A 25917-nucleotide genomic window follows, 5' to 3' on the forward strand; every position below is an offset into this window, starting at 1 on the left:
ATTCATTTTAAATCGTTTTACATTGACGTAAAATGTCCTAGCGTACTTTTGGCCGATAATTTCTAACGAAATTTCAAAGATCTCACGATTTCATTAATCGTTTTCTTTCAACAGCATTTCAACATTTCTACGAAGGAACGATCCGATCGTAAGATCCGTGCAACCACTAGCGGTTACTCGTTACGAAACGCACGCTTGGACACTTTCACCTGGAACCCCGATAATAGAGTATATCGCGCGCTGTCAGAAACGAACGCACGAGTTTTACCGAGAGTGGACGAAGGGACACGAAGTCTAAGGAACTTTTTGTTGCGTTGAACGCAAAGGACAGACATCCGTTTCTCTCTGCCCCCTCTCATCAGTCGGGAATGAAGGAGAGAAGGATGGAAGGAGGAGATGAAGGAGGAGGTGAAGGGAAGGAGAACTCTCGTGAGTCCCCCCAAGGCAGCAGGTATGGTGCGAGTAAATTTACATTTCTTCTCCTCTCTCGGTTTCTTTTCTTTGTGAATTTCTTTTTTCTTTTTCTTTTTCTCTTTTTATCTTCTTTTTTTTTTCTTCGACGGAAATCGACGGCGAGTTTAAAATAGAAAATAATTTGAAAAGACGAATACTTGGATAGGTACGTTGAAACTTAAAGGAAAGAAAAAAAAACCAGAAAGAAAAGAAAAAAGAAAACTCCGACAACAGGTTCATCGCGTGCACCTTCCTAATTATTACATGGTGACACGCCAATTATCTTGGACAGGGATAAGCGCGTGCACTTCCTCGTATATACGCTATCCTTCGACTCGTGTCATACACTCTTGTTCTTAAGTAAACGTACGTGCCGCAAAGGAACCTCGCAGAGGCATACCTTTCCTCCTTCTTTTCTTTTTTTTCTTCTTCTTTTTCTTCTTCTTTTTCTTCTTCTTTTTTTTCTTCGTTTTTCTTTCCTCCGACTCCATTCCGCGTGGGTAAGCCAATACACGATCGTTTTGCATACTCTTCTTCTTTGGGAAGTGACTCATGGTTCGAGTCCATGTAAGGTCCAGCAGCGCGACAACCGTGGACCAAACGCCCACGTGAAAATATTATGCGCGCGCATCTCGGTCTCGGTAAAAGAGAAAAAGCAGAAGAAAGAAGGACGTTTACTTTCGAATATTATTGCTTATTTCTTTTACTTCATCATTCCAATAATTTTTACAGCGTACAATTAGATAGAAAGTTTAAAAATCGTAGTCATATAAGTAACTATATATATATATATATATATATATATATATATCTTTCTCGCGCGCGCGCACGCGCGAATCGTCGATTCATAAATCAATTAGACTCGAACGAGTTACACCTTCTTCGCGACGGTCCATAGCCGCTCGCATTCGCCTTCAGTATAATTAATAGATACCCGTCGTATACTACGGTTACGTGTGCGAGCATACCAAACATCTATCGACCAGTCCACCACTCGTTCTTTGCCAGCTTTTTCTTACTTATTGCGAACTTTTGTACATCGACCAAGAAAGAAGTCCCAAGCAACGAAGTCAAGATTTATTATAATGATTCGACGGTATATCGAAGTGATTTCTTAAATTAAATCAATAGAAAAAAGATTTCAGAGAAAAGTTTGTATTTCTGTCTTTTTATATTTGTCTGTTTGTCTGTCTATTTCTTTCTTTCTTCCTTTCTTTTTTTTCTATAAAAAAAAAAAAGAACAAAATTGTTTACTAGAAAAAAAAAAAAATATAGAAAGAATTCTTTTAAACGATCGTTAACCGTTTCTTTCTATCAACGAATTAAATTCAAATGCTAAAAGACTAATGCCTACGCCACTGTTTGGGCCTACTCGCGGTTCGAACTATCCCGCCATTGCTCGGGCCCGTCAGTGTCTCTCGCGGCTTCGCACAGAGAACATCTCTTAGTTCGAGACGAGACTTATTCGTTTGTTCTTTTCTCTTGCGTTCCATCGTCGTTTCCCCACTACTACTTTCCTGTGTGTTTATAACCTTACCTTGCCATCTCTTCTCTCTCTCTCTCTTTTTCTCTTTCTCTTTCTCTCTCTATCTCTTTCTCTCTTTCTCTTTTTCTCTTTTTTTCTTTTTTATTGCGTGCGTGCACGTACTTTCTCAGCGAGGACGCTCAGGAACGGATGAGAAAAGTTGTCTCGTCCTTGAAGAAAGCGGACAACCAACGTCTAGATGAGAGTACGTCGAGACTAGACGAAAACATCTTCTCTTCCTCCTCCTCCTCCTCCTCCTTCTCCTCCTCTTCCTTTTCCTTTCCCCTTTTCCTTTCCTTCTCTTCTTCGATCCCTCTCACCCTTGTCATATATTTTCGTCTCCTCTCTTAAAACTTTAATATCCTTCCTGCGATAGTGACCATCACGAAAAGAGTGGACATGGCCGACCGTCTTTGGTATTTCCTTCTCGCCTGGATATTTATCGTCGCTGTTACTCGCGCCAACGGTGAGCAACGTACCATTTAAAAAAAGAAATAAGTAAAGAAAAAAAAATGAAAATAATTTAAGCTATACAGATCAAAAAGAAAAAATAATATATATATATATATATATATATATATATATATTATTAATAATATAATTTATAATAATTTATAATATATATACAGATATACATGTGTATATATATATATAGTATCGACTAGTCGATATAAATATATATATTCTTTTGTTCAAATTTCAAATATATTATCCCTTTGTTCTTGCGAGAATATATATAAAAAGGGGAGGGGAGGGAAGGAAAAAGAAATGAAAGAAAAACGAAGGAAGTCGAATAAGAATGATTTATCACTATGTTCCGCACTCTTACTCTCGTCGACTCATGTTCGTCGGTCACGTTTCTTTGGTAGAAATGTATGCTTTCACGAAAGAAACTCGTCAGTTTCGATTCTAATGCGAGGAGAAAGAAAAACGAATTCGAACTTTACGTTTGTATGTAGTTACCTAGTCTTCGAAAAGAAAACAAGATGATATTATATATAACGAGTGTCCTACATCGTCACTACTTCGGTACATTACGTCAGATTAGCAGCCATATGTAATATCAGTCAAGGCTGATCCTTTCTATACATTATCTACTTTCATTAAATTCTTTTACGATTTATATTGTGTTTTTCAATTAAATAATTTTTTTCTTTTTCTTCTTTTTTTTTCTTCCTTTACATGTTCGAAAGCTACATACAGATATTAATCGTTTCGATACACTTTGTCGTTCCATAAATAATAATATTAACGTTTAAGAAAAAGCATGTAGAATTCATCGTCATTCGTCTTTTCCGGAACGAAGAACGAATGCATCGTCAATTGCTATACACAGATAAATAAATGCACACGTAGACGCACATACCAAGTAATATATATGGTATAATTTATGTTTACGTCGAGCACACGCCGGTCACCCCCTTTTTCCTCGACGTGTGTGCACTGTGCGCACGAAGATATTCGCGCTCGCCTACGGAACAATGGATGCAACTTTATGTTATAACCGTTCGCTATGGGAGAGTAAGGGGAAGGTAAGGAGTAGGGAGAATGGGAGAAGGAGGACAAGGGATCGCCGGTATGCTATTAAAACTTATATACTCCATAACGTGAACGGTTTAATCATTTGTATGCGTAATCTTGTATTCTTCCTCATAGATCTATGAAATTCATTGCCTCCTTGTAAGAAACAACGTGCTCCAAATTACATTTACAAAATATACGTTCTCGATTCTCTTCTCAATCCCATTAATTGAGTTTAACGAGAGCGTTACGATGGTGCTGCACGCACATCGAGTGAATACAATGTGAATAGATAGCCTCTTTGTGAATATAGAAAAAAGAGAAAAAGAGATAGATAGATATATATAGATATATATAGATATAGGAAGAGAAAGAGAAAGACTTATAGATTCACGTAGAGTTGCATTAGAAGCGTGAAAAACCAAGACGAACGTATCTATTATTATGTACGAAGGGATTCAAGTACGTTGATTCGTACTTGGTTAGGATAGGAATTATATGTCGATGAATCACGCGATGACGTAGTCCTCTCATGGCCGTCGACGCTTTCGAGCGTGCACGAAAGGATTATTTGCACAAATGTTATTCCCTCTACGCTTACGATAGAGGTGCATAGACGAGCGTGAAAAATAAAAATAAGAAAAATGAGAAAAGTAGGAAGAAGGAGTAAATCGAGCTCTATCTTCAACTCAAAGAGATATTACTTCCCCTTTGATGCCATATCGTTAATGGAATACGCTTGGTGAATCGATCCTAATCGATTTCCCTCGCATTCACGCTAATCTCATCTTTGTATACACACAGGATATTATGCTTAACTCGAATAATTCATGATTTATTTGTACCGGCATATCTACGTTCAAAGAGGAAAAGATAAAAAAAAAGTATCGATCTTTATACGTCGATATGATCGTATCTTCGAAATTGATTATTTCGTTTTTCATAATTTTTCAAAAAACATAAAATATAAGATTAAACATCGTAGTTCGGTATGGTAAAGGAGTGAAAGAGAAACGTGGATGGTGTGTTTATGTTCAAGGACACATTCGCTCGAGACAAGTCGAGTAATTACGACGAGATCGAAGTAAGTGGAATCCTAGTAAGAAAAGATCTTGCTAAATTGTCTTCGATTCTTCAAAACGGCTAATAATAGAGTTTGGAATAGTTAACCGAATGAAAAAGCAGTGGGAAAGAAAGGGAAGGTGAACAGGAAAGTAATCCTCCACGCTTGAAGTTACTCCATAGTTAAAGTTCGACGACGCATCCAGTCGTTTCACCCTCCGTTCCTCTTTCAGGTATTCACGGTACTCAAAGGATTTTAAATGGCCACTAACGACGACCATTCTCCTGACGTTGGATATGATTATTCTTGCCATTAATTATATATATATATATATATATATATATATATATATATATATGCGTAAGCATAGTAAAAAATTCATACGGTATTCTCGTCGAAAAGTATCGAGTAATGAAATTCGAGTCGATCCATTCACTTTCGGTGATACACCATTCGTGGATCCGGATGAAACGAATCCATTTCATTCTATATAAAATATCGATTTGTATGTCATCTTCATCTCGAAAGTGTTACACACACAGACACGCACATATATATGTATGTATATATGTTTATATTTCGACATAATTACATATATTCTAAATCTAATTTCGCTCTCATATATCATATATGCTTTTAAATATATCTATTTGTACATATGTATGTGTGTATGTATGTGTATATGTTAAATAAATTTAATCGATTGGAAATCATATACGGGTATTTATCATTTCTAAAAATAATAGTTCATCGTACTCTGACGTCTTACCGCAATCTTATTGAATCCCATCGCTTCATTGAATCATAAAGCTTTAGAAACATGCCAATTTCTTCCTTCCTCTATTCGTTTCGTCACGAAGCATGAATCGATTTGTACTTGGTAAAGAAAAAAAGAAAATACAGAAAAAGAAAGAAGGAGAACTTTACGACAAGAGTCAACATGTTATCGGCAAATTTTAACGGCACTTTTATTAGATTCAAGCAAAACTTTTGATCGAATGATAGTATCTATCATCAGGATATAACGTTTTTCCTGGACGATGTTGAAGATGGAGTAAAAAATTGAAAGGATATTGAACCGCACATAATATTTGATTACTGATTGCCAGTTACCGCAAGCACTCGTGCTTAAAAGATGGCATACGTCAACCATGATTTTCGATTCGTGGTTTTCGATACACTTTATAACTGAGGTATCTTTTCATTCCTAAGACAATAATGTAACGTTTCTTTCCTTTTTTTTTGTTTCCTTTGCGCGGTGAAACCAAATTTATACCAATTTAAACTCGTCCACGTTATCTTAACAACAATCTTGGTATTATTTTTCATAAAATAATTTGACAATTAAAAATGTACACGCCAAAAATCAGTTTGTAATATTGATAAAATAGAAAATAGTTCACTTTTGGATTATGATTCAGACTCAAGTCTATCACTTTCTATAAATGTGTATAAAAGTCAAGCAAGAATATAAAGTACGATTCATAATCGTGCGTACATACTCATATAATATATGTTCGTAGAAAAGTGAATCAAGTGTGGGCAGGCGTGTGGGCCTGGGATGCGAACGAGAGATCGTGCAACCAAGATCGGCAAGATCGAAAGTGCCTGCTAGAGAATGTACGTGGTAAAGGCCACCGTGGGAGATAACAACCACGATCGAGTCCGACTATACGTATACACATACACGTAGTAGGAACATCTCTAGTTGCGCGCACATGAAATATATGTAATTCAATTCGATTTTATTTAATTATTTTTAATCATCTTTTTTTTAATCAATTGTTATATCGAATGCGAGAAACAGCAGAATGAATTATGATCAGTTTGTGAAATTTTCTTTAAAGGCAACATAGTAATAATTATTCAAATTAATAATAATTGTTTTTTTATTTCTTTACGTCAATCAAATTTATGAAATTTTATAAAATAATCAGAAATATAGTGATAAGAAAGGAAATATTATTCTATCGAGAGATAGAGGAATCCTATACCGTAGGATGATTTGCACGTAATCATAGGAGAATAGACGTCAGTAGCGAAGAATAAAAGAAAAAGAAAGGTAAGGAAGATGTCGGGGCGTTACAGCACTGTTAAAACTCGAAAACGAGTGGGGACGAAGAAAGCAAAGAGTCTTTGGAATGGGAATCAGAAGTGGGAGTGAGAGTGGGAGTGAGGAATCGGTTGGGAGAGGCCATAGGAAAACCGGTTGCCAATCTGCACGGACATTGAACAGCGCGCACGCGTGAACCAGGAGAAGAAAGACAGCAATAGGGAGACTGGATAAAAGGCCAAACAAACGGGAAGTCTGATTTTCGATGGAAAGATCGAACGTTTGCCGAACGTAATCCAACAAAGAAAATAATATTGCTTTGGCGTATTAATAAACTTTTAATTAAATTTTCTTTGTCTCTAATTCTATGAGAAGATCTTTAATCGAGATTAGATAATTTGTAGTAAATAGGAAAGAAAAGATATTCCATAAATATGTACATATTGCAAAAGGGAAAAAAAAAAGAAAAAATATTATCGTCCCATAGAAGTCAAATGGTATTAACGATCGACGAACTTGATGATCGACCGTACGATGCCAAGAAAGAACGTCGCTATTCTTGAACGATCGAACAACTTGCGTACAGTTACATGAACGTGATCGAAGAGTGCAAAGAAAAAATATGAATGGTTCGTGAACCCTGACACGTTGCTTCTGCAACGTCTGGATCTTGTGAATGGCGACCCAGCCCACGAGCCTCACGATCGACAGTTCCTCGTTGGTTCTTTAACGAGTCTCTTATACCATTACGTGATCCAGCAAGTATTAGGTACACTGTTATTTGTATACGTTTCTTCGGAACACCGTGACGTGCGTTTAAAAATCAAAATAAATAAGGAATGTAGTTTTGAAAAATAATAACACAACGATAATGATAACGTCATTAAAATATTCCTTTTTCTCTGTCAAAGACAAGTTGATGTTTAAAAAAAAACAAAACAAAAAAATTCAAAACGATCGAAGAATTATTTTTACGGTCAGTAGTCGTTCAAAGATCCAACGTATTTCTCACTGACGTCGAACGTTTTCCTATATATGCGCAAAGTCCATCCAAATATGGCGCATACCGGTCGAACCACTCGTATGCACGCGTGTCACCGAACACATGCGTTATCGTCGATGCGTGCACAAGTGAAGAACACACAAAGAGAGCCCCAATGACAATTCCTTGTACGCTGGACCGACTCAAACAATTCTTTTTCTTTTTTTTTTCCCTTTTCCCTTTTCCCTATCCTGTTTTCTAATCTTTCCTTATATCTCAGTTTCTTATAAAAATATAAATAGAAAATATTCAAGTATAAAAGTTAAAAAAATTTCTCACATTATTTTGAAGAACTTTATCCAACAGATATCATAACTTAAAATATGTACCCCCGTAATTAACCGTCTAATCATCACCGTGAGACGCAGAAGTTCTTCGAAGGAATTAGCAACGGTTAGTTCGATAATAGGTAGTATGCAGTACGTAGTTCGAGCACACCAATCATTCCCGATTCATTATGAAAGCTCATAAGGCGCGTGAGAAAGCATATGATCGTTCTTTTCCTTGAAAAATAATTGTCCCTCTGCAATCCATCTATTGGCTGAGTTAGTCATTGCTCGACTTTTACGATGGACTCTTTCGAATGAGCCCCTCGATTTGCCACTGTGGCAATTCCGCACGACGATAAATTATGAGCCACAATTATCGGCCGTAAAAATATTTGTCGACGAGAAGGAGAAAAAGGAGGAGAAAGAGGAGAAGCAAAAGGAGGACGACGAGAAAGAGGAAAGTACATTTCGAGGAATCATTTCGTTGAATGTTTTTTCGTAGAAAATACAAATATTACTCACGCTGAGAAGTATTTAACGTAGATAGGTACATGTAAAGTATTATACATACATACGTAAAACATGTATCTATAGTATCTGCATACGTACATATATATATCTATATATATATATATATATATATATATATATATATATATATATAAACATATATGTATATATATATATAAACATATCGAGGGGCGATAAAAGCGCGAATTAACAAGAAATTATTGGCAATGCGGTAGGTTTACATGATCATGTCGAGAGGAAGTAGTAAAGTCCATCCAACTGACACAAAGAAGGTACGAAAGGAGTTACTCTGAACTCGCTCGCCCTTTACCCTTCCAAAGCATATCCAAGCCGTCTCTTCGGAAACGAATTAACGAGAAATTATAGTAGGCTTCTTTCTAACAGCGATAACGATCTTGATTTATACGATCTAGAGTGTGTATACTATGTTAGATAGAAGGAAGCAAGTACGGAGGCAGCCTTGTCAATCTAGATAGTGAACACTTACATGCTAACTTACAGAAGAGGTTACAGGAGGCAGCATAAAAGAAGTTCTTCGCGTTCCGTGAATATGACAAAATCATAATCGTGCATTTGTACTGACATAAGCTCGATGCTAGTTCAACATTTTAAATTATTATCTATAATTACTCCCATCGTCGATCATTCATATTAATTTTTTACGAGGAGAGGGTCAGAAGAAGAAAAAGTAACGTCTGGTAATGGAAACTTTTCGTTATTTATTATATTATATTAATTATTATATTAAATATGCCTGTTCTATATTTAAATATGTATGTTCGAAATCGAAATTTATGATGTATCAATGTGATTCTACACCTTCATCTCGTGTTTATCATTAGAAAGTTTTATATTACTTTCTAAATAAGATTAATGCTATACAGACTAAATATTAGCCGCAATATTCTGTCATATATCATTCTAATTTATTAAGTTTATCGAAAAAATAATATTACAGAAAATTATGAAATCGTGTTTCTCTTTCTCTTTCTCCCTTTTCTCTCTCTCTCTCTCTCTCCTCTCTCTCTCTTTCGCTCTCTCTCTCTCTATCTATCTATCTATTTTTTATCAATCTATCTACCTATCTCTTTCTTTCTTGGACAAGATGGTGAAAGTGTTTTCACGGTATTAAGTTCCTTTAATGTTTTCTCTGATTCTAATTTTTGTGATCGATGAAATTTATGTGAAGTAAAAGGAGATAGTATGTAATCAGAACGGTAGAAATGTGTTATTAAATCCTTATGTACATATGTATGTATGATCATGTGCACGATCGAGATAGGAATCGTGATAGGAGTAGAGTATCGATCGATCGTAGAACTAATTTATTCAAGTCTAGCTTGAACGATCACGTACGAGAGGACGATACCGGACGGCTTAATGGTCAAAGAACGTTTTAAATTCTTAACTCGGCTCGTTCTTCTCGAGCTGTCCAAGAATCTCGAAGGAAAGGACGCGCTCAAGGAAACAATTAAATCCTACGATCAGAGATAACAGCGGGAGTATCCTCCGGAAAATATATTCCGTGATGCTTTGGTCTGGGAGTAACAAGTCTGAATAACAAAGAAGTATCCCGGAAGTTTTCTTTAAAGATAAGTTCATCTGATTCGATATCTCGAAACGAACCTTTGATAGACATTTCTTTTGTTATCGATCAATCGAACTACATCATGCAAGTAACGTTAGAAGTAAGTAAACAAATTCTTCATTCCTAGAGATTATAATAAATAAATAAATCAAAGTTACAGATTCCAAATATTTTTCGTGAAATAATATTGATCTCAATAGTTTTCTTCTTTATATGTAGATTTATTTTAAAATTACGTGATCGCATTTTTACGACTTTATAGTAGACTAACGCGATTGTAAATTAAAAGTACCGTCTAATGAAAGTTATCAATCTTCAGAATCACTTTTTACTTCGCTTTATATCCGTATAAGAAAATTACCATTTTTAGGGGTAGACCATATAACACGCTTGTTCCACTTTGTCCAATTATGTGAAATTTGTAATTCCTCTATATCCCATTTATAGGAGAGGCAAAAAATAAAACGAGAAAGGTAAATTATGTGATGCTTGTCACGATCGGTGAATAGTATTCGTGGAATGTGCTTCAAAAAATGTACAATTGTAGGAAGAAAAAGAAAGAGAGAGAGAGAGAGAGAGATAAGAAAAAAATAGACAGAGAAACATAACAACGCGTGCGAATGCTTTATGGAACGTCAATGCGTAAAATTATTTAAATAATTACGGAATGCGGACTTAATCGAAATTACCGAAAAAACGTATACATAACGGTAATTAAACGAGAACGTATCTCTCGTGCGAAGTCCAACGTCGTGAATTATTCATAGCCCCTTTTGGATAAGTGCGAAACATCTTCGAACAACTTTCCTTTCAAATCGTAAGAATCCTCTCTAACATGTCCGTTCTCTGGGTTGACAATTCTCATCGATTCGTCACAATTAATTTTAATAATATTTGTTTTCTTTTTTTTTTCTTTACGAATATAAATATATATATATATAAAATCTCCATAACGCAAATAAGTTTGAGAAAACTCAAATTATAATGAGACTATTAAAAAGTACATTAATTTAAAACTCGATCTTGAACATTTTATTTTAGAAAGTTAATATATATTAAATACAGATTAAACTCTGGTAAATTTTTATTATGTAGATATATATACATATATATATACATAAATTTATATATGTATGTATATATATATAAGCTAAATATATAAACTTACATGTTTAACTTGTTCTTTTTGCGTTTCTCTTTGAAAAGAACACATTGTACATAGTTAATGACGACGAAGAGGACGAAGACGACGACACGATGGTGGCTGTAAAGATAAACATAATCGATCGAAGCGTGAATCTTACGGACTATGCTTATTCCAGGAGGATCGTAAGCGTGTAATTTACGTGAAAACTAGGTATTAAATTGGCAACGATCTTACGGTATCAGAAAATCCAGAAAGATTTTCTTTAATATACCATTTGATCCGAAAAAAAAATTTTCGTTTCCTGGATGTTTCTAGGATTTCTCCCTTCTCCTTTTCCGTATGCACACATATACACATACACACACAAACATCAGGAGTTCTTAAGTACACATACACAAACATAATGCGTGTTATGTATATGCTTTGGTATGCGATGCACGATTGATCGCTTCCGTGCTATCGATTACGCCCGACAGAAAGCAACAGTAGCGGCCGAATTCCAAGGGCTCCGCCGCCCTTTTAAAGGAAATCCTTCTTTAACGATTTGTAGTCATCTCGACTGGTCGATTACATCGCGCTGTAACTCTTTCCTTCGATAGGATCTCTTTCTTGCGATCGACACGTAATTCGCTCTATTTGGAACATGTATTAGAATTGAAATAAGTACCTATATACCTACTATGTGTTCTTTTGCTACAGATATTGTTTTTCTCTTATCGATTCTAGCTAGCTTTAAAATAAAAAGAAGAAAATAAAGAAAATGACAAAATTAACAGAAGAGCGTACTTAATTCGAAACTTCTTCAAGAATGTCTAAAGACATACATAGGTATTGGTATTGTGATGATCTATTAAAAAAAAAAAACAGAAAAGAAAAAAAACGAAGATTGAAATAAAAAATAAATGTTTTTTAACAAATAAACACATTTAAATGTGCAACATATAATAAAAGAGATTTTTGCCAATACAGCGTACGTATTATAGTGTCAGTTTGTGACACTAACTATTATCAAGCCCTCTGATTGACAGCACACTAACTCTGAACAAGGCTTTCAACGACGAAGCAGATATTCGTACTTGCTTCCGTTCATATTATCGGAGTTCTCGTTGCATAAAGATCACGGTTTAATACCAGGAAGTTGGTGAGATGGTAGCAGGAAGGTAGCAGGAAGGTACCAGAAAGATATCCATCGCGTACGTGCTTCATCGTCCTGCGTACCGATCCTACGCGATCGTCCGACGACCATAAACGGATACCTTGAGAAAAAGAAAGAGAGAAAGAGAAAAAGAGAGAAATAAAGAAAGAGAGAAAGAGAAAAAGAGAAAGAGAGAAAGAGAGAGAGAGAGAGGGAAGGGATTCTCGATGTGTTTCCGCGCTCGTGCGATCGACAGAATCGTCGACCCTGCTCTTGGGATCTACGATGATCAGTAATTTATCGCTCCCAGCCCTTGTAATCGGCGCGTATTGGCGAGTACGTGTAAAGCCGCAACCGGAATGAAATCACCGTTACGAAAGCTTTGAGCAACCTCCCTAGCTCCTATTTTATCACTATCCAAAGATTGCCTTTCGATATTCACATCGATTAAGAACTTTCGGTCCTGTTATATCGCTTTCTCGCTCTATTGCCCAGCTCGATAGTAGAGTTATCCTCCATTTTCGAGATATCTAATCGTTAACTCTCGTATGCAAATAGAGTAATTTGATTACATGTACGATAATCGTAGAAGTGTGCGCTTATTCCATGGGTTTCTCTATCATCATCGGAAACTTTCTCAGAATCATATGCGAAAGAACCAAATCGACATTCTTCTTCCGTTAACGCCCATCCCGTTTAAAAACGTATAGATGATAAAGGAACGATCAGACAGAATGTAGCAGAGGATCGACAATTCGATTCATCGAAATTGATCGTCCCTCGATCGAAGTCAATTCCATTTCGCTCGAGACTTCGCAAGTCTCCGTCCTCTGCGGGTACGATGCATAAAATACAAGAAAGGATACCGATATATCGTTTATAACGGTACTCGTACCTTGAACCTACACGAATACCACGTGTCTTGATTCTTCGCTTCGTTTACGGACTTCTTCGTTCTTTTCTCCTCCTCCTCCTCCTCCTCTTCCTCCTCTTTGCTACTCCTCCTCCTCTTCCTCCTCCTCTTCCTCATCTTTGGATCCCTCCAGACTTGTGAGAGAATTTAGTTGATGCTGCGTGATATACTCATAGCGAGGGCGGTCTCGTTCATCGAAATCCATACGCCGTTAGAACACTTGATAGAAATTAAAGTGACGTTCATTATAATTACGATCATCCCAGCCTGTAATTTCTATGACGTAGGTCTCCACCTGTCTATATGTATACATTTTTCGTTATTTCTATTAACGTAGTTTAGATCAAATGAAAAGATTGTTCAATGTTTGAATGGCTTCATTCGAATAATTAGTTAATCTTATTATAATATCATTCTAACAAAATATAATCCAAGATACCGATTGAATTTTATATTGATTTAAAATTTTATGCAAATGTCACGAATTATCGAAAATTTCATGCTTCTTAGCACAGATTAACTGTTTACCTCCTCAACGTGGTTAGCATGACTCCGTTTAGTACAGTTACCGAGCGTACATTTGATATCGCGTATCGAATATTAATCGAACATCGTCTTTAATTTCTAGTCTTTCTCTTTCTTTCTCCAGTATACCTTGTTAAGATAATTACGAAGGAAGGATATCATAAAATTTGTGGTATTTTCATTATAGATCAATACTTTCTATCGTACATATCTAATCGATAATTTGCATTCTCCATCTCTCTTGCTCTAATCCAAGTTGATGTAATTGTAGAATTTTACTATTATAGGTTCAACAAAACATCTTATATATTCAATTTTGTCACTCGCGTGTTATTTATAACTCGTAAAACATTTTAAACGAGTCGAGAGTTGAAATAGATGCGGAAGCTTAGATATTATCGTTTCAGACCCTTACTCTTTGAACTGAACCGCCGTACTAAACTTCTAATTTACGTGTTATACGCTTTTAATATCTAATTGAAACTAGTAAGAATTTATAGGATAGGTTTTTCTTCGGTTTAAAAAAAATCCTTTGTGCATCGTAGAATTGTACTATTTCAGTTCTTGCTCAGGAGTGGGAAAAGGAATGCAGAAAGAAACGAAGAACCTGGTTAATGTAGCAAAGAAAAATAAGAAAAGAAGAGAGGGAACGAAAGGATGAAGAAAAGTAGGGTCAAAGGCCTTCCACGAACATCAGGGGAAGTTCAGATGCCGCCATTTCTTAGTCGCCTCTACCTCCTTGGCTTCCTTCAAGAGCGATTATTATTTTTCTTGCCTGAGTACAATTTCAACCTCTTCTTGCTACTAATTCACTGTCTCCATAGGAAATAGAGAAAGAGAGGAAAAAGATTCTTGTCTAAAAATGATTTTCTCGTTTTTTGTACATAGGTATCGTACGTGTAAATATTCATGAAACAAAGAAAAGAAAAAAATATCAAAAATAAAACAAAATACAATTCTAATCAAAATTAAAAATGGTCTACGAGGTTAAATCGAAATTTGTCTTTCTTAAAAATTCATCAAACGAAAGATACTTAATCGTCTATGATTAACCGAGCACAAACAGCATTTATCTACATGAAAAGGTTCTGAAAAGTACCAAGAGGTGGTTTCGTCATCTATTAAAGATACTTAAATCGCCGAGTACACATTACGACTTGGACACGTCGTAATTCTAAACACTTAGGTCCTTATAATCAGAGAGAATAGAGGTAGAATTAAAAGAGTAGATATAAAAGGTTTAACATAATAGGAGTATTCAGAGACTTCAAGAAAATACGAGATAATAAAAAGGAAAGAAAGAGAAAGAGAGAGAGAGAGAGAGAGAGAGAGAAAGAAAGAGAGAGAGAAGAGGATGAAGAATAAAAGGCGGAAAAGTTAGAGATGATTTCGAATCACATAGCATCAATTTCGAAGGATAGAAATCTCTTACACTTACCTTAGAAAACGCTTAAGCTCGGTAATGGAAAAAAAAATAAAGGAAAAGAGGGATACCGGCGTATATGAGAGAATGTTTAAAAGCGACATGCTGTGTGGTCACGTAATTTACGCGTTAACCGAGTACGGAGTGCGTTCGAGTGACGAAGCTTACGCGCATAAAACGCGTGGATGCACGCGAGAGACCAAAACCGTGTTCTATAGTTCTTTTCTAGGTTCAATATCATAGCAATAGCATACCGAAATAGTTAACAGTGCTACCAACGAAAGAGAAGATGCAAACAAGAAAAAAGAAAAAAAAAGATAATATATTCGTGAAGTGGAGAAAAGCGTTCGTACTTACGAGCTCGCAATTGTAAATCGATCCGGTGATTTCAATGCTCTTGAACAGACGGTGATTTCAATGCATTTGAAAGAACAGTGAATTTATAGTCATCTTAGACATATGCGAGTACCATCCTAGGCCTCGTCGAATAATATTGTACATATTTATGTATATATATATATATGTGTATGTATCTATGTTTGTATATACTTAAAGAATACTTATCGATCGTATCACGAATCAAATTCTTGCATCCTCTCTTTCGTTTTCTTATTCTCGTACTTACGCGAGTGAGGTATTCTTAATACATCTATTGATACCTTATGTACAGTATGTACTTGACACTATTGTCAGTTAAAACCCTAACGATGGTTTATCAACGATCAACGGAAGAAAATAAGACGGGGGGGGGGAGATTTTATTGTCGTATAGTCTGGTTAAAAGATCGTGATGTAGCAAAATCGAACGATCCTATAAGAACTGACGTATGTAAGAATATATAGATAAATATACCTTACATACGTGCCAGATAGATTGAAGAGACTTGCCAAGAACGATACACAGCAAGCTAATACAGAAATGAAAAACGATTTTCTAAATTAATATTATCTTTGACTAGGAAGTCGGTTAAATCGTCAAAATTGAATAGTTTGTCAAACAAGGTATATTTTATAAGAAAAAAAAAATTATGCTTGTTTTTCCTGATAGATCATTTGATAAGACATCGAGTATCCTCTTGTCGTGTATTTTCTCTAATAATGTGACAGACTAATTGCTCTAACAGATAAGAGAATCTTTCAACAATATGATCCTTCGAAGTACTATATCCTATAAAAGGCTCCCGGAAGACTATGAATCTTGAGATTTATATACTATCACGCATACTACTCTATAGATCTTACGAACGACGATGATGAGAAAACCGTTCTATACCTTTATCAGCACGTAATACGAGGACTATGATTACCGCAATATCTTTGTCGATGAGGGTTACTCTATTCACGCTCTAATATGAAACAAAATCAATAGAACCGATCTTTTTTGAAATTACGAAAAAACTTCGTCATAAAAAATAAAAAAAAATAAACAAAGGAAGCATATAATAATAATTATAATAATAATAATAATAATAATAATAATAATAATAATAATAATAATAATAATAATAATAATAATAATAATAATAATAATAATAATAATAATAATAATAATAATAATAATAATAATAATAATAATAATAATAATAATAATAATAATAATAATAATAATAATAATAATAATAATAATAATAATAATAATAAAAATAATAATAATAATAATAATAATAATAATAATAATAATAATAATAATAATAATAATAATAATAATAATAATAATAATAATAATAATAATAATAATAATAATAATAATAATAATAATAATAATAATAATAATAATAATAATAATAATAATAATAATAATAATAATAATAATAATAATAATAATAATAATAATAATAATAATAATAATAATAATAATAATAGTAATAATAATAATAATAATAATAATAATAATAATAATAATAATAATAATAATAATAATAATAATAATAATAATAATAATAATAAAAATACACATATAAGATAAAAATTCAATATCTATTTGTAGACATACATTTAAAGCAATTTACAAGGTTGTTATTTACATCATATTTCAAAAGTACAGTATACTTTTATTATGCATATCTACTTGATATTAAGTATAACTAATTAGAATTTAATTAGATAGTAGCTATTTCAGCAAGTGATCATACTCTTCGAATTTTTCATCGCTAGTCTTCGGAAATACTTTTACTGACATAGGAAAAGAAAATTTACATGATTCAACTTACACACGATTATGCATATACCTAGTACGTAGAGAGTTTCTTTATGTTACGATAGGAGAGTACTCATTCGCGAAACTTACAACACCACGAAACCTCGCCATGGACAACGTTCTCCGAGTTCTTAACACCGTGTTGCGCGCGTGACGATGATACCTGAACGTGAATTATAGCTCAGTTGGTGTTCGCCGAAGATGCGATGTCGGTCTCGAGAAAATATCGCGTCTTCGCGCCGTTTCCCAAGTGATTAATGCCGAATCGTGTCCACGAGGTGATCGTTGAAATTGTTTTCTCGTGCGTGTCCATCCTACCAAAGCAAAGTCTGAGTCCTTCGTATTTAAATCTACATCTTCCGGAACTTTCGCAATTAAATATTCACGACAATGGAGAAAAAGGAAATGTCTGTTCTCATCTTGACATTAAAAAAAAAAAAGAAAAAAGAAATAGTTCAATGCACTCTTTCTCTCTCTCTCTCTCTCTCTCTCTCTCTCTCTCTCTATCTCTATCTATGTCTTTTTCTCTTCAGCATTTATTTCCAATCGACGAACGCATAAAATTTCTTTATTATCATCGCATCATTCTCATTTCAATTTTAAAACATAAAACTAATAGGTCGTTGCTAGACTTAAAGCTTTCGGCGCTTCAAACCGTCTATTACTCTTCCATCTTTCTTCTTTTTTTCTTCTACTTCTTTCTTTCTTTCTTTCTTTCTTTCTTTCTTTCGTTCCGATTCTTACCAAGCGTAGTAGGTAGGTAGGTAGGTAGGTAGGTAGGTATACCCATCTACCTAGAGGTACATACGTTCAATAGGATAGAAAGGAACTCGCCGACTAGCTTATCGACCGATCAAAATTAAATTAGCCCAAGGCGTACAATCATCGAACGATTCGCGTATGCTACAATGTATACTCGCATATATACATATATAAGTATTCCTTCTTCGGAATGTCGCTAATTCGCGTTACTTTATAGCAACAAACTGGTTTAACGTCTACTTTTTGCCACGAACATTACACTTTAGAAGGTAATACTATGAGAATGAAATTAGCCGATGATAGTACGAACCATTAAATCGCTTCCCACGTTCCTATATATGTAGGTACTTACATACACCTTACTTTACCGACAACTATTCCTATTAAACGTGTAAAGAGTGTCTAAGACTTGTCTATCCTTCTTTACAAATTGCCTTTCTTATATTTTTTTCTCGTTTCTAAATGAATAAATTTAAATAATTAATTAAGAAATGCATTGCTCGTTAAAAATGTTTTTTTTTTCTATAATAACGTTAACGTCTCAACATTGTCTAAAGCCGAAACTATTCATCATCGAGTTTTACGAACAAACGTCGTTTCAGGGTTCGTTTGATATATACGTCACGCGAGAAATACGCCTCCATTGCTTTTTCAAGGTCGAGACAGTCACGAGTTTATGGGGCAATTATCGTAGTATATACCAATGGATCGAGTACGGCGAACCTCTTCTTCCGTACTCGGATAAGATCATGACTCTAGATCGTTTAAGGTCGTCTTTCGATTTCTATCGATGTTGGTAACCGCCTTCTATTCGATGATCATCCGAACATACAATTAAATGTACATCGAATATCTTGAAATAAATATTATTCGAATTGGATAAGATCGTTCATTTTTAATGACCAGATCAAAATAAACGTTATTGTTATTATGATATTTATAAATCTGATTATTATTTTATTCTGTTCTAGTTCAAAGTAAAGTGAGATGTTCCGAACGTTCGATGGAAGTTGACATTGTCAGGAGTAGTCCTCAGGCAAGGATATATCTCCAACAGCTTAAGGACTATCCAGGTAATGTATATCGATCAAATACGAGAGTCATTAACGGATCGACGATTAATTTCACGAGTAACAAGGTCTACCAACTTACTACTACCTACTTACTATCTCGAACGTTTATTTTTCTTTTGGCCTTCAGACGCAACCTGCAAGCCGCAACTCAGCGATGGAGTCGCAACGTTCAGATTATCATTATTAGAACAAGACATGCTACGATGCGGCATCACGAGGGTCGTTAATAAAGTTACGGTAAGTAAAAGAGAAAAGAACTTGGTAATTTTCTTCTTGTTCATCGTTATATACGTATCATTCGTTTACTTTCGTTAGATCTCAAAGCTATTGTCATATTATTTATTAAAAAAATTATTGCTAAATTTAAAAAAGTTTTCCACTCGTTTGAAATTAAAAAAAGAAGAAAAAAATACATTCGAATTAATATATATATATATATATATATATATATATATATATATATATGTAAGTATATAATTCTATTTTTCATAAATAGCTTGTAGAATTTCGATACTATATCTAAATATATGTACGTGATACCTACGTTTCTTTTTATTGTCTATTTTTCTGTTTTAACGTCTAACATATTTCTTTTTATTATTTTTAATATCTAACATATTTAATTACATCGTAAAAATACGCATAACTTTAGAAGATTTATGAATCATGAATAAGTTAAGAACGGATCAATTAAAAACGGTTAAAGAAATTTTATTTTTACTGTGAATAAATCACAACGATCAAAAGTGGAAATATATATGTAACGTCAAAGATTGTTACGTGGCAATATATTTACACATTTATTAACGTGCTAAGGTGAATAACTTTTTTCATTGTTTCCACGGTTAGTCCAATCTCTTTTTTTTTCTTTCTCTCTTTTTCTCTCTCTTCTTAATATAATACTCCTCCCTAGTATGTTCATCCTTTACGGTCTTGTACGTCTAACCGTCGCTAGAGTAGATTCGAACGAAATTACCTCTGGATAATGATATACAGGGTCAGAAGGTGTACTATCATCGGATAATAGTGGAGGAGCCGGCGGATTCCAGCAAGCACACCTTCACGGTAAAATGTGTTATCACCGAAGTAGTCGTGCAACCTGGAGACGCTATCGCAGTCAATCACACGACGGTACGACGGAGCGTCCTTCCGGAAGGATTTCAAGAGCAGGAGTGAGTTCTTTGCCCTTTTTATCATTTTTTCTTTCTTGTTTCTCTCTCTTTCCCTCTCTCTCTCTCTTTCTCTCCCTCTCTCTCTTTCTTCTTTATTTTCTTCTCTTCTTTGATTCCGTTTATAAATAAGAACAAGTAATACATTTTATTAATAAAAATGTATTTGTTTGGTATTACAACTTTCTTGAGTATTTTAAAACGATCAATAACATTTTTTACACGGAAGTTGCCGATAAAACCAAAAGTTCTTGTTACCGTTAAGAAAAGATAGTAATTTTATGATAGGTAACCCTTAACCGCGAAAACATCTTTCATTAATTCGTTAATTTCAGTATAGATGTTTTCAAACTTGGTTATTATGTTCTCTGAAAATAAAATTGTTGTTTTCTTTTTTCTTGTCTGACATTTTCATCGATTATCCGTGAACGAAAAGATGATTTGTTTTAAAAAATTAAATGATCTTGTGATTCATGCTGCGATATTTTTTTAAGAAAATATTGATTTCTTTTTTCTTTTTTTCTAACCATATCAATCATAAAGGAATTTCAAAGTACCGGAAAGTTTATTGTCTTCGTATTTTCCAGGATATTGCGATCGCTTTTGTATCGAAAAAGAGTTCGATTGAAATCTCTTCCCACAGTCCTCCCACGTAATTTCCTGCCGGACGAGTCGCGTTGCTCGAGAGCGTCGACCTCTATTCTCGATCACTCGCTTTCTCCGTGTCCTGGAAAAGAGGAAAGTGCCGCGTCGATGGCGCACTACGCGTGATCTTTACCTAGATCCTTCGAGATAATCGGTGCACGCTTAGCCCAGCTATTTTGAGATATGTAACTTGTAGAATTGGTTCAATTTTTAAAAATTTATTTTTTAAAAATTATCAAATATTTTTAACATTTTCGGATGATCAATTTAACAATTATAAATTCAATGTGTCAATCTAATATTTTATTAGATTTGATTAAACCGATTTTTTTTCTACATAGTTTAAAAAAAAAGAAGAGAAACGTACACGCATACATGTGTGCGCAAATGCATTAAAAAAAAATCACCATTTGTGCAGAACTTACAAAGAAAAATTGAAAAATTCCATTTCTATGATAAGTTATACCAAGCAAAGATTTTTTGCGATGGTGATTGGATAAGACACGCCCTGCGGTTGTGCCTAAAAAAGATGAGAATGTTTTTTGTTCGTCCTCGGGGCAAAGGAAAGAACGCGCGAGATATATAGATGAATGCGGGCGCCTGCTTTTCAAGCTATCTTGATAATTTATTTAAAGGAACTCCGCTTCCAATGTGAACGATATACATAGATGAAACGATAATTCTTTTTCTTTTTCTCTTTTTCTTTTTCTCTTTTTCTTTTTCTCTTTTTCTTTTTCTCTTTTTCTTTTTCTCTTTTTCTTTTTTTTTCTATGAGAATCGTTGGGTTCGCCGAACCTTAGTAACATTCCTTTTCGAAATAATTTAAAAAGTATTGAATAATCCGTTTTATAAAATATGATGATTTGTAAAATTCTGATCGTTAAGATATATATGTTAATACTTTCTTTTTTTTTGTTATTGGATGAATTTAACATTATTTCGATATGATATATATATATGTATATAAATGTATATAAAACGTATATGTATATATGTATATAAAACGTGAACTATAATTATTAATGGATATTAATAATAATTTCTAATTCTTTGAATTGTAATCTATTTGAAATGCTGATACGTCTTCCGGCGATAGATGTTAATTATAATTTCGACCACCCTGAAAATAATCCTAACGATAGTGCCTGCTTTCCCACCGTCATAGACGAGACTCCGTTACTCCGACGAGCAACTGGGGAACCGTAAGAACTTTATTGTCAAATAATCAGCGCTTCGTAAAGACATGGTTGGTAGACCAATGTTGCGATCAAAACGACGTACTTTTATTTGAATCTCGATAAGATATTCGTTTTCCAATAGAATTGAAAACCCCCATTGAATTCTGACGTTAATTACCTCGTTTAGGTAAGGTTTCGACTTTCGGGCATCTCGCGCGACACGATAACGAATTTATCTCTTCTTAACGGTACACGAAAGTACCTCTTCTTCGTCGTTATCTCGATAAAGCAGAAAATCCAACCGCAAAACGATTACCAACCTCTATCGTTTCGGATGACCACGAGTTTCTAGACAAGATGAAAATTACTTGTCTTTTTGGTTTTTTCTGTTTTTTTTCCTTCTTTCTTTCTTTTTCTTTTCTCTTTTTTTCTTTTTTTTATTTCCTTCAACATCTGGCAAAATTCAACGAATTATTCCAGATGTGAGTTTTGATCTAATGCTTTTTATCTTTTTCGTTACCTCATAAGTCTTGAGAGTTGAGTTAGAAACAGCACGTGCGATTATTTTATTGAGGCAAAAAATAAAGAAACTTATATAAAGTAGATGCTACTCCTGGTAGTTTATCCTTGTCGTTCTATTCCCGATGCACGCAACGGTCTTGTCCGACAGATGCTCGTCGTTTCGTGCAATAGAATCTTATGATCGAGACTCAGACTGAAAGTCGGCGTTCCGCACGTTTACGCGATGAACGGTAGTTCTCCAAAAGAAATTCGACGACATTTGAAATATTTCATGAGCATCGATAAGTAATAGTCAATTTTGCACGAGAAAAAGAAATTTTTCTTTTTTTCTTACTATTAAAATAACTCGCTTCGTTTATAAACATAATGTACTTAAGTGATCAAATCATAAAAGATAAAAAAAGAAATGTGAAGTAAAAGAAAAAGAAAAGAAAAAAGAGGAGCGATACATTTATGTAAAACTTGTTTCAAATAAAAAAAAAAAAAAAAACAAAAACAAAAAAAAAAGAGAGAAAGAAAAAAACCGATTTTAGTAAAGTGTTTAATCGAAATCAAGGAGTGTTGTTTATTATCAGAGTTATCACATCGAAATAAATAAACGAGATTGAAATCAAATAAAATATTGCTTGTCGTTTCAGCATCATCGAAGTTCGAGGTGAAATATCAGTCTCGGCACCCGTTCCTATTCTAGGCGTGGGTGTAAAACAAGGTGGTACTTTGGTTACCGGTGAACTCAATGTCAGTCCTGGTACCCCTTTGCAGATGGAGATATTTCTGGACAATGAGTCAGCACCGATCTATGGACTGTTAGTAACTTATATGCAAGTTACCGACACGAAGACTCAAGAAGAAACGATAATCATTAACGGGTGAGTCTAATGAATCCTTTTCATAATCACGTAATTTTATAAAAAAAAAAGAAAAAAAAAGAATGTTTAACGAGTTCATCCATTTTGCCGTCAGATGTTCGGTGGATCCATATCTCTTCGAGAACTTTTACACCGTGAATGGTGATTTTCTTACCGCAAAGTTCCGTGCTTTCAAGTTCCCTGAGAGTACCTACGTTCAGTTCCGTGGTACTGTTAATGTCTGTCTAGACAAATGTCTAGGGGTAAGTTTTTGCACATACGAAGTAATTATAATATAATAAGGCCTCTTAATTGCACAATAAAATAAAATGCTTCGTACTTTTTTTCCATTTTGTCTATTATTCATTCTCAAGCGAACTCTTAAAATAGACTCTTAAATTATTTGCTTGTAGCTTCATCATTTAGACATGTTCCATTCAGTTCTCTAATCGTTAAGTATATCTAATCATCGTTACGTATTGAGCCATTTTTGTTCTAGATCGAATGTAGTAACGGACAAATAGGCTTCGGTAGAAAGAAAAGAGCAATAGCATCGTCGAACACGGATAAGAATAAATTGTTCGAGGTGACCATGTCTACCTTCATCAAGGTCGACTTCGAGGACGACGTAATGATAGATCAAGGTAAACCGCACTTCATTCTACGTAGATAGGAACGATCAATTAATCATCTTGAAATACTCGTTAAATCCATTTTCTTCTAACTATATACGTGCAGTTCTATCAGAGTTCATACGAAAGGGTAAAAACAGAACCGAGGAGAGAGCAGTGATCGCTGAGGAAGAACACTCATCTCCGACGACGGTCAGAACGGAGGAGAGACCAGTCATAGCAGAAGAGGTCAGAGAACAGTTCAAATACAAGCTCACAGAGATAGAGACTAATGCTGCCGTTTCGTCTATTATCGCGACAACCTTTGGACTCTTCGTCTTCTTCATCGCCCCTCTCTACGCTGTCCTGTAGAACGGAAAGAAAGTATTACATTAATTGTAAATAGGACAAAACACGGGATACCTAAGTTTTCAAGTGAAATTTAATCTTAAGGTGGAACTTACTTTTTTCCTTTCTTTTTTTTCTTTTTTTTAACAAAATACATACGATAGACATGAAAGGGTTTATAATTATTAAGGGTTTAAGTGTTTTGGAGAGGACAAGTCACATGTGACGCCTAATAATTTTTTCATTTCAACGATTTTTTTTCCTTTCTTTTTTTTTTTTTTTTTTTTCTTGTTTTTTTCAATAAACACGGGTTATACTATACAATATCGTATAAAAAAGTGTATTTGAAATTATAATAGGCGTTCAAAGTGAACGATGATATCGCGCTTTGAGCGATACAAGACGATTTTATGTGATAATGAAAAATAAATATCGTTTAAATGACAGTGATAAAGGGATGTTGGAATCGCGTTAAGGGAAGAATTTTTATTCAAGTACATATATATATACATATATATATATATATATATATATATATATATATATATATATGTACTTATATAATGTAAACTCATGATATTTCTCCGTTCTGCGACTGCCGAATTTTCTTCCATCATCTCCTCTTGTGTTTTCTTAGACAATCTTTACATTTACATGCACCTACTCTATCTACGATCAATCGTCACGAGAAAATTGGCCTTTGCGAGCGGAGAAAACTGAAAAACCTAGTCGTGCGACGGGGTATAATATTTTAACGTGACTTAATTATTATACGATAATAATTAATTATGGCTAACTATTACTGGTATAACTACAGCTTAACTGTAACATAAGTGAAAATAAAGCGAAGGCTGATACGACGATTTAAATACTATATGTTTGTATGTGATACATTCTCTATCGCTAACTTATTGTGTATTCTTTTTTTTACCCTAATCAATCTTTTAACACTTGTTTTATAAATAAAACAAGAAAAGAATATATATATTTTTTTCTTTTTTATTTATCTTTTCTTTTTCAATATGTTTCAAAGTTTTTATGAAAAGAAGTATATGTATAACAGAAAAATTTCAATTGGAAATTTTATTTATGAAATGATCCATGTAATTGTATATAAAATATAGTTGTATAACAATAAAAATAACTTTCTTTGGATCAACCAACGACTTCCAAACTTATCGATTTTATAAACATCTTTTTTATTTTTAACAATTTTATACACTTCTTTCAACTTTTTATGAAAATCAACATATCACGACATAATTGGAAGCCGTTGGCCTAAATTTCATTAAACATATATATATACTATAAACAGATCATAATATAAACATTCATTTTTATAAACGTATAAAAAAATATATATGTATATATATATAT

The 25917-nt window shown here is 34.0% G+C and overlaps 1 protein-coding gene across 1 annotated transcript; it reads left to right on the plus strand.

The window, feature by feature from the left end:
• The first annotated feature begins 1859 nt into the window (after positions 1-1859).
• Positions 1860-25053, plus strand: qsm (Zona pelucida superfamily protein qsm). The gene is made up of 9 exons (XM_035864506.2): positions 1860-2183; positions 2355-2444; positions 19118-19219; positions 19347-19456; positions 20216-20391; positions 23372-23602; positions 23697-23844; positions 24081-24225; positions 24320-25053. Exons 1-9 carry the CDS (start codon positions 2129-2131, stop codon positions 24562-24564), a joined length of 1302 nt encoding a protein of 433 aa, XP_035720399.1. The 5' UTR covers positions 1860-2128; the 3' UTR covers positions 24565-25053.
• The last annotated feature ends 864 nt before the right edge of the window (positions 25054-25917 follow it).

The sequence above is a fragment of the Vespa mandarinia genome, chromosome 6, assembly GCF_050613455.1.
Source record: "Vespa mandarinia isolate Hongniang chromosome 6, ASM5061345v1, whole genome shotgun sequence".
Taxonomy (NCBI): Eukaryota; Metazoa; Arthropoda; class Insecta; order Hymenoptera; family Vespidae; genus Vespa; species Vespa mandarinia.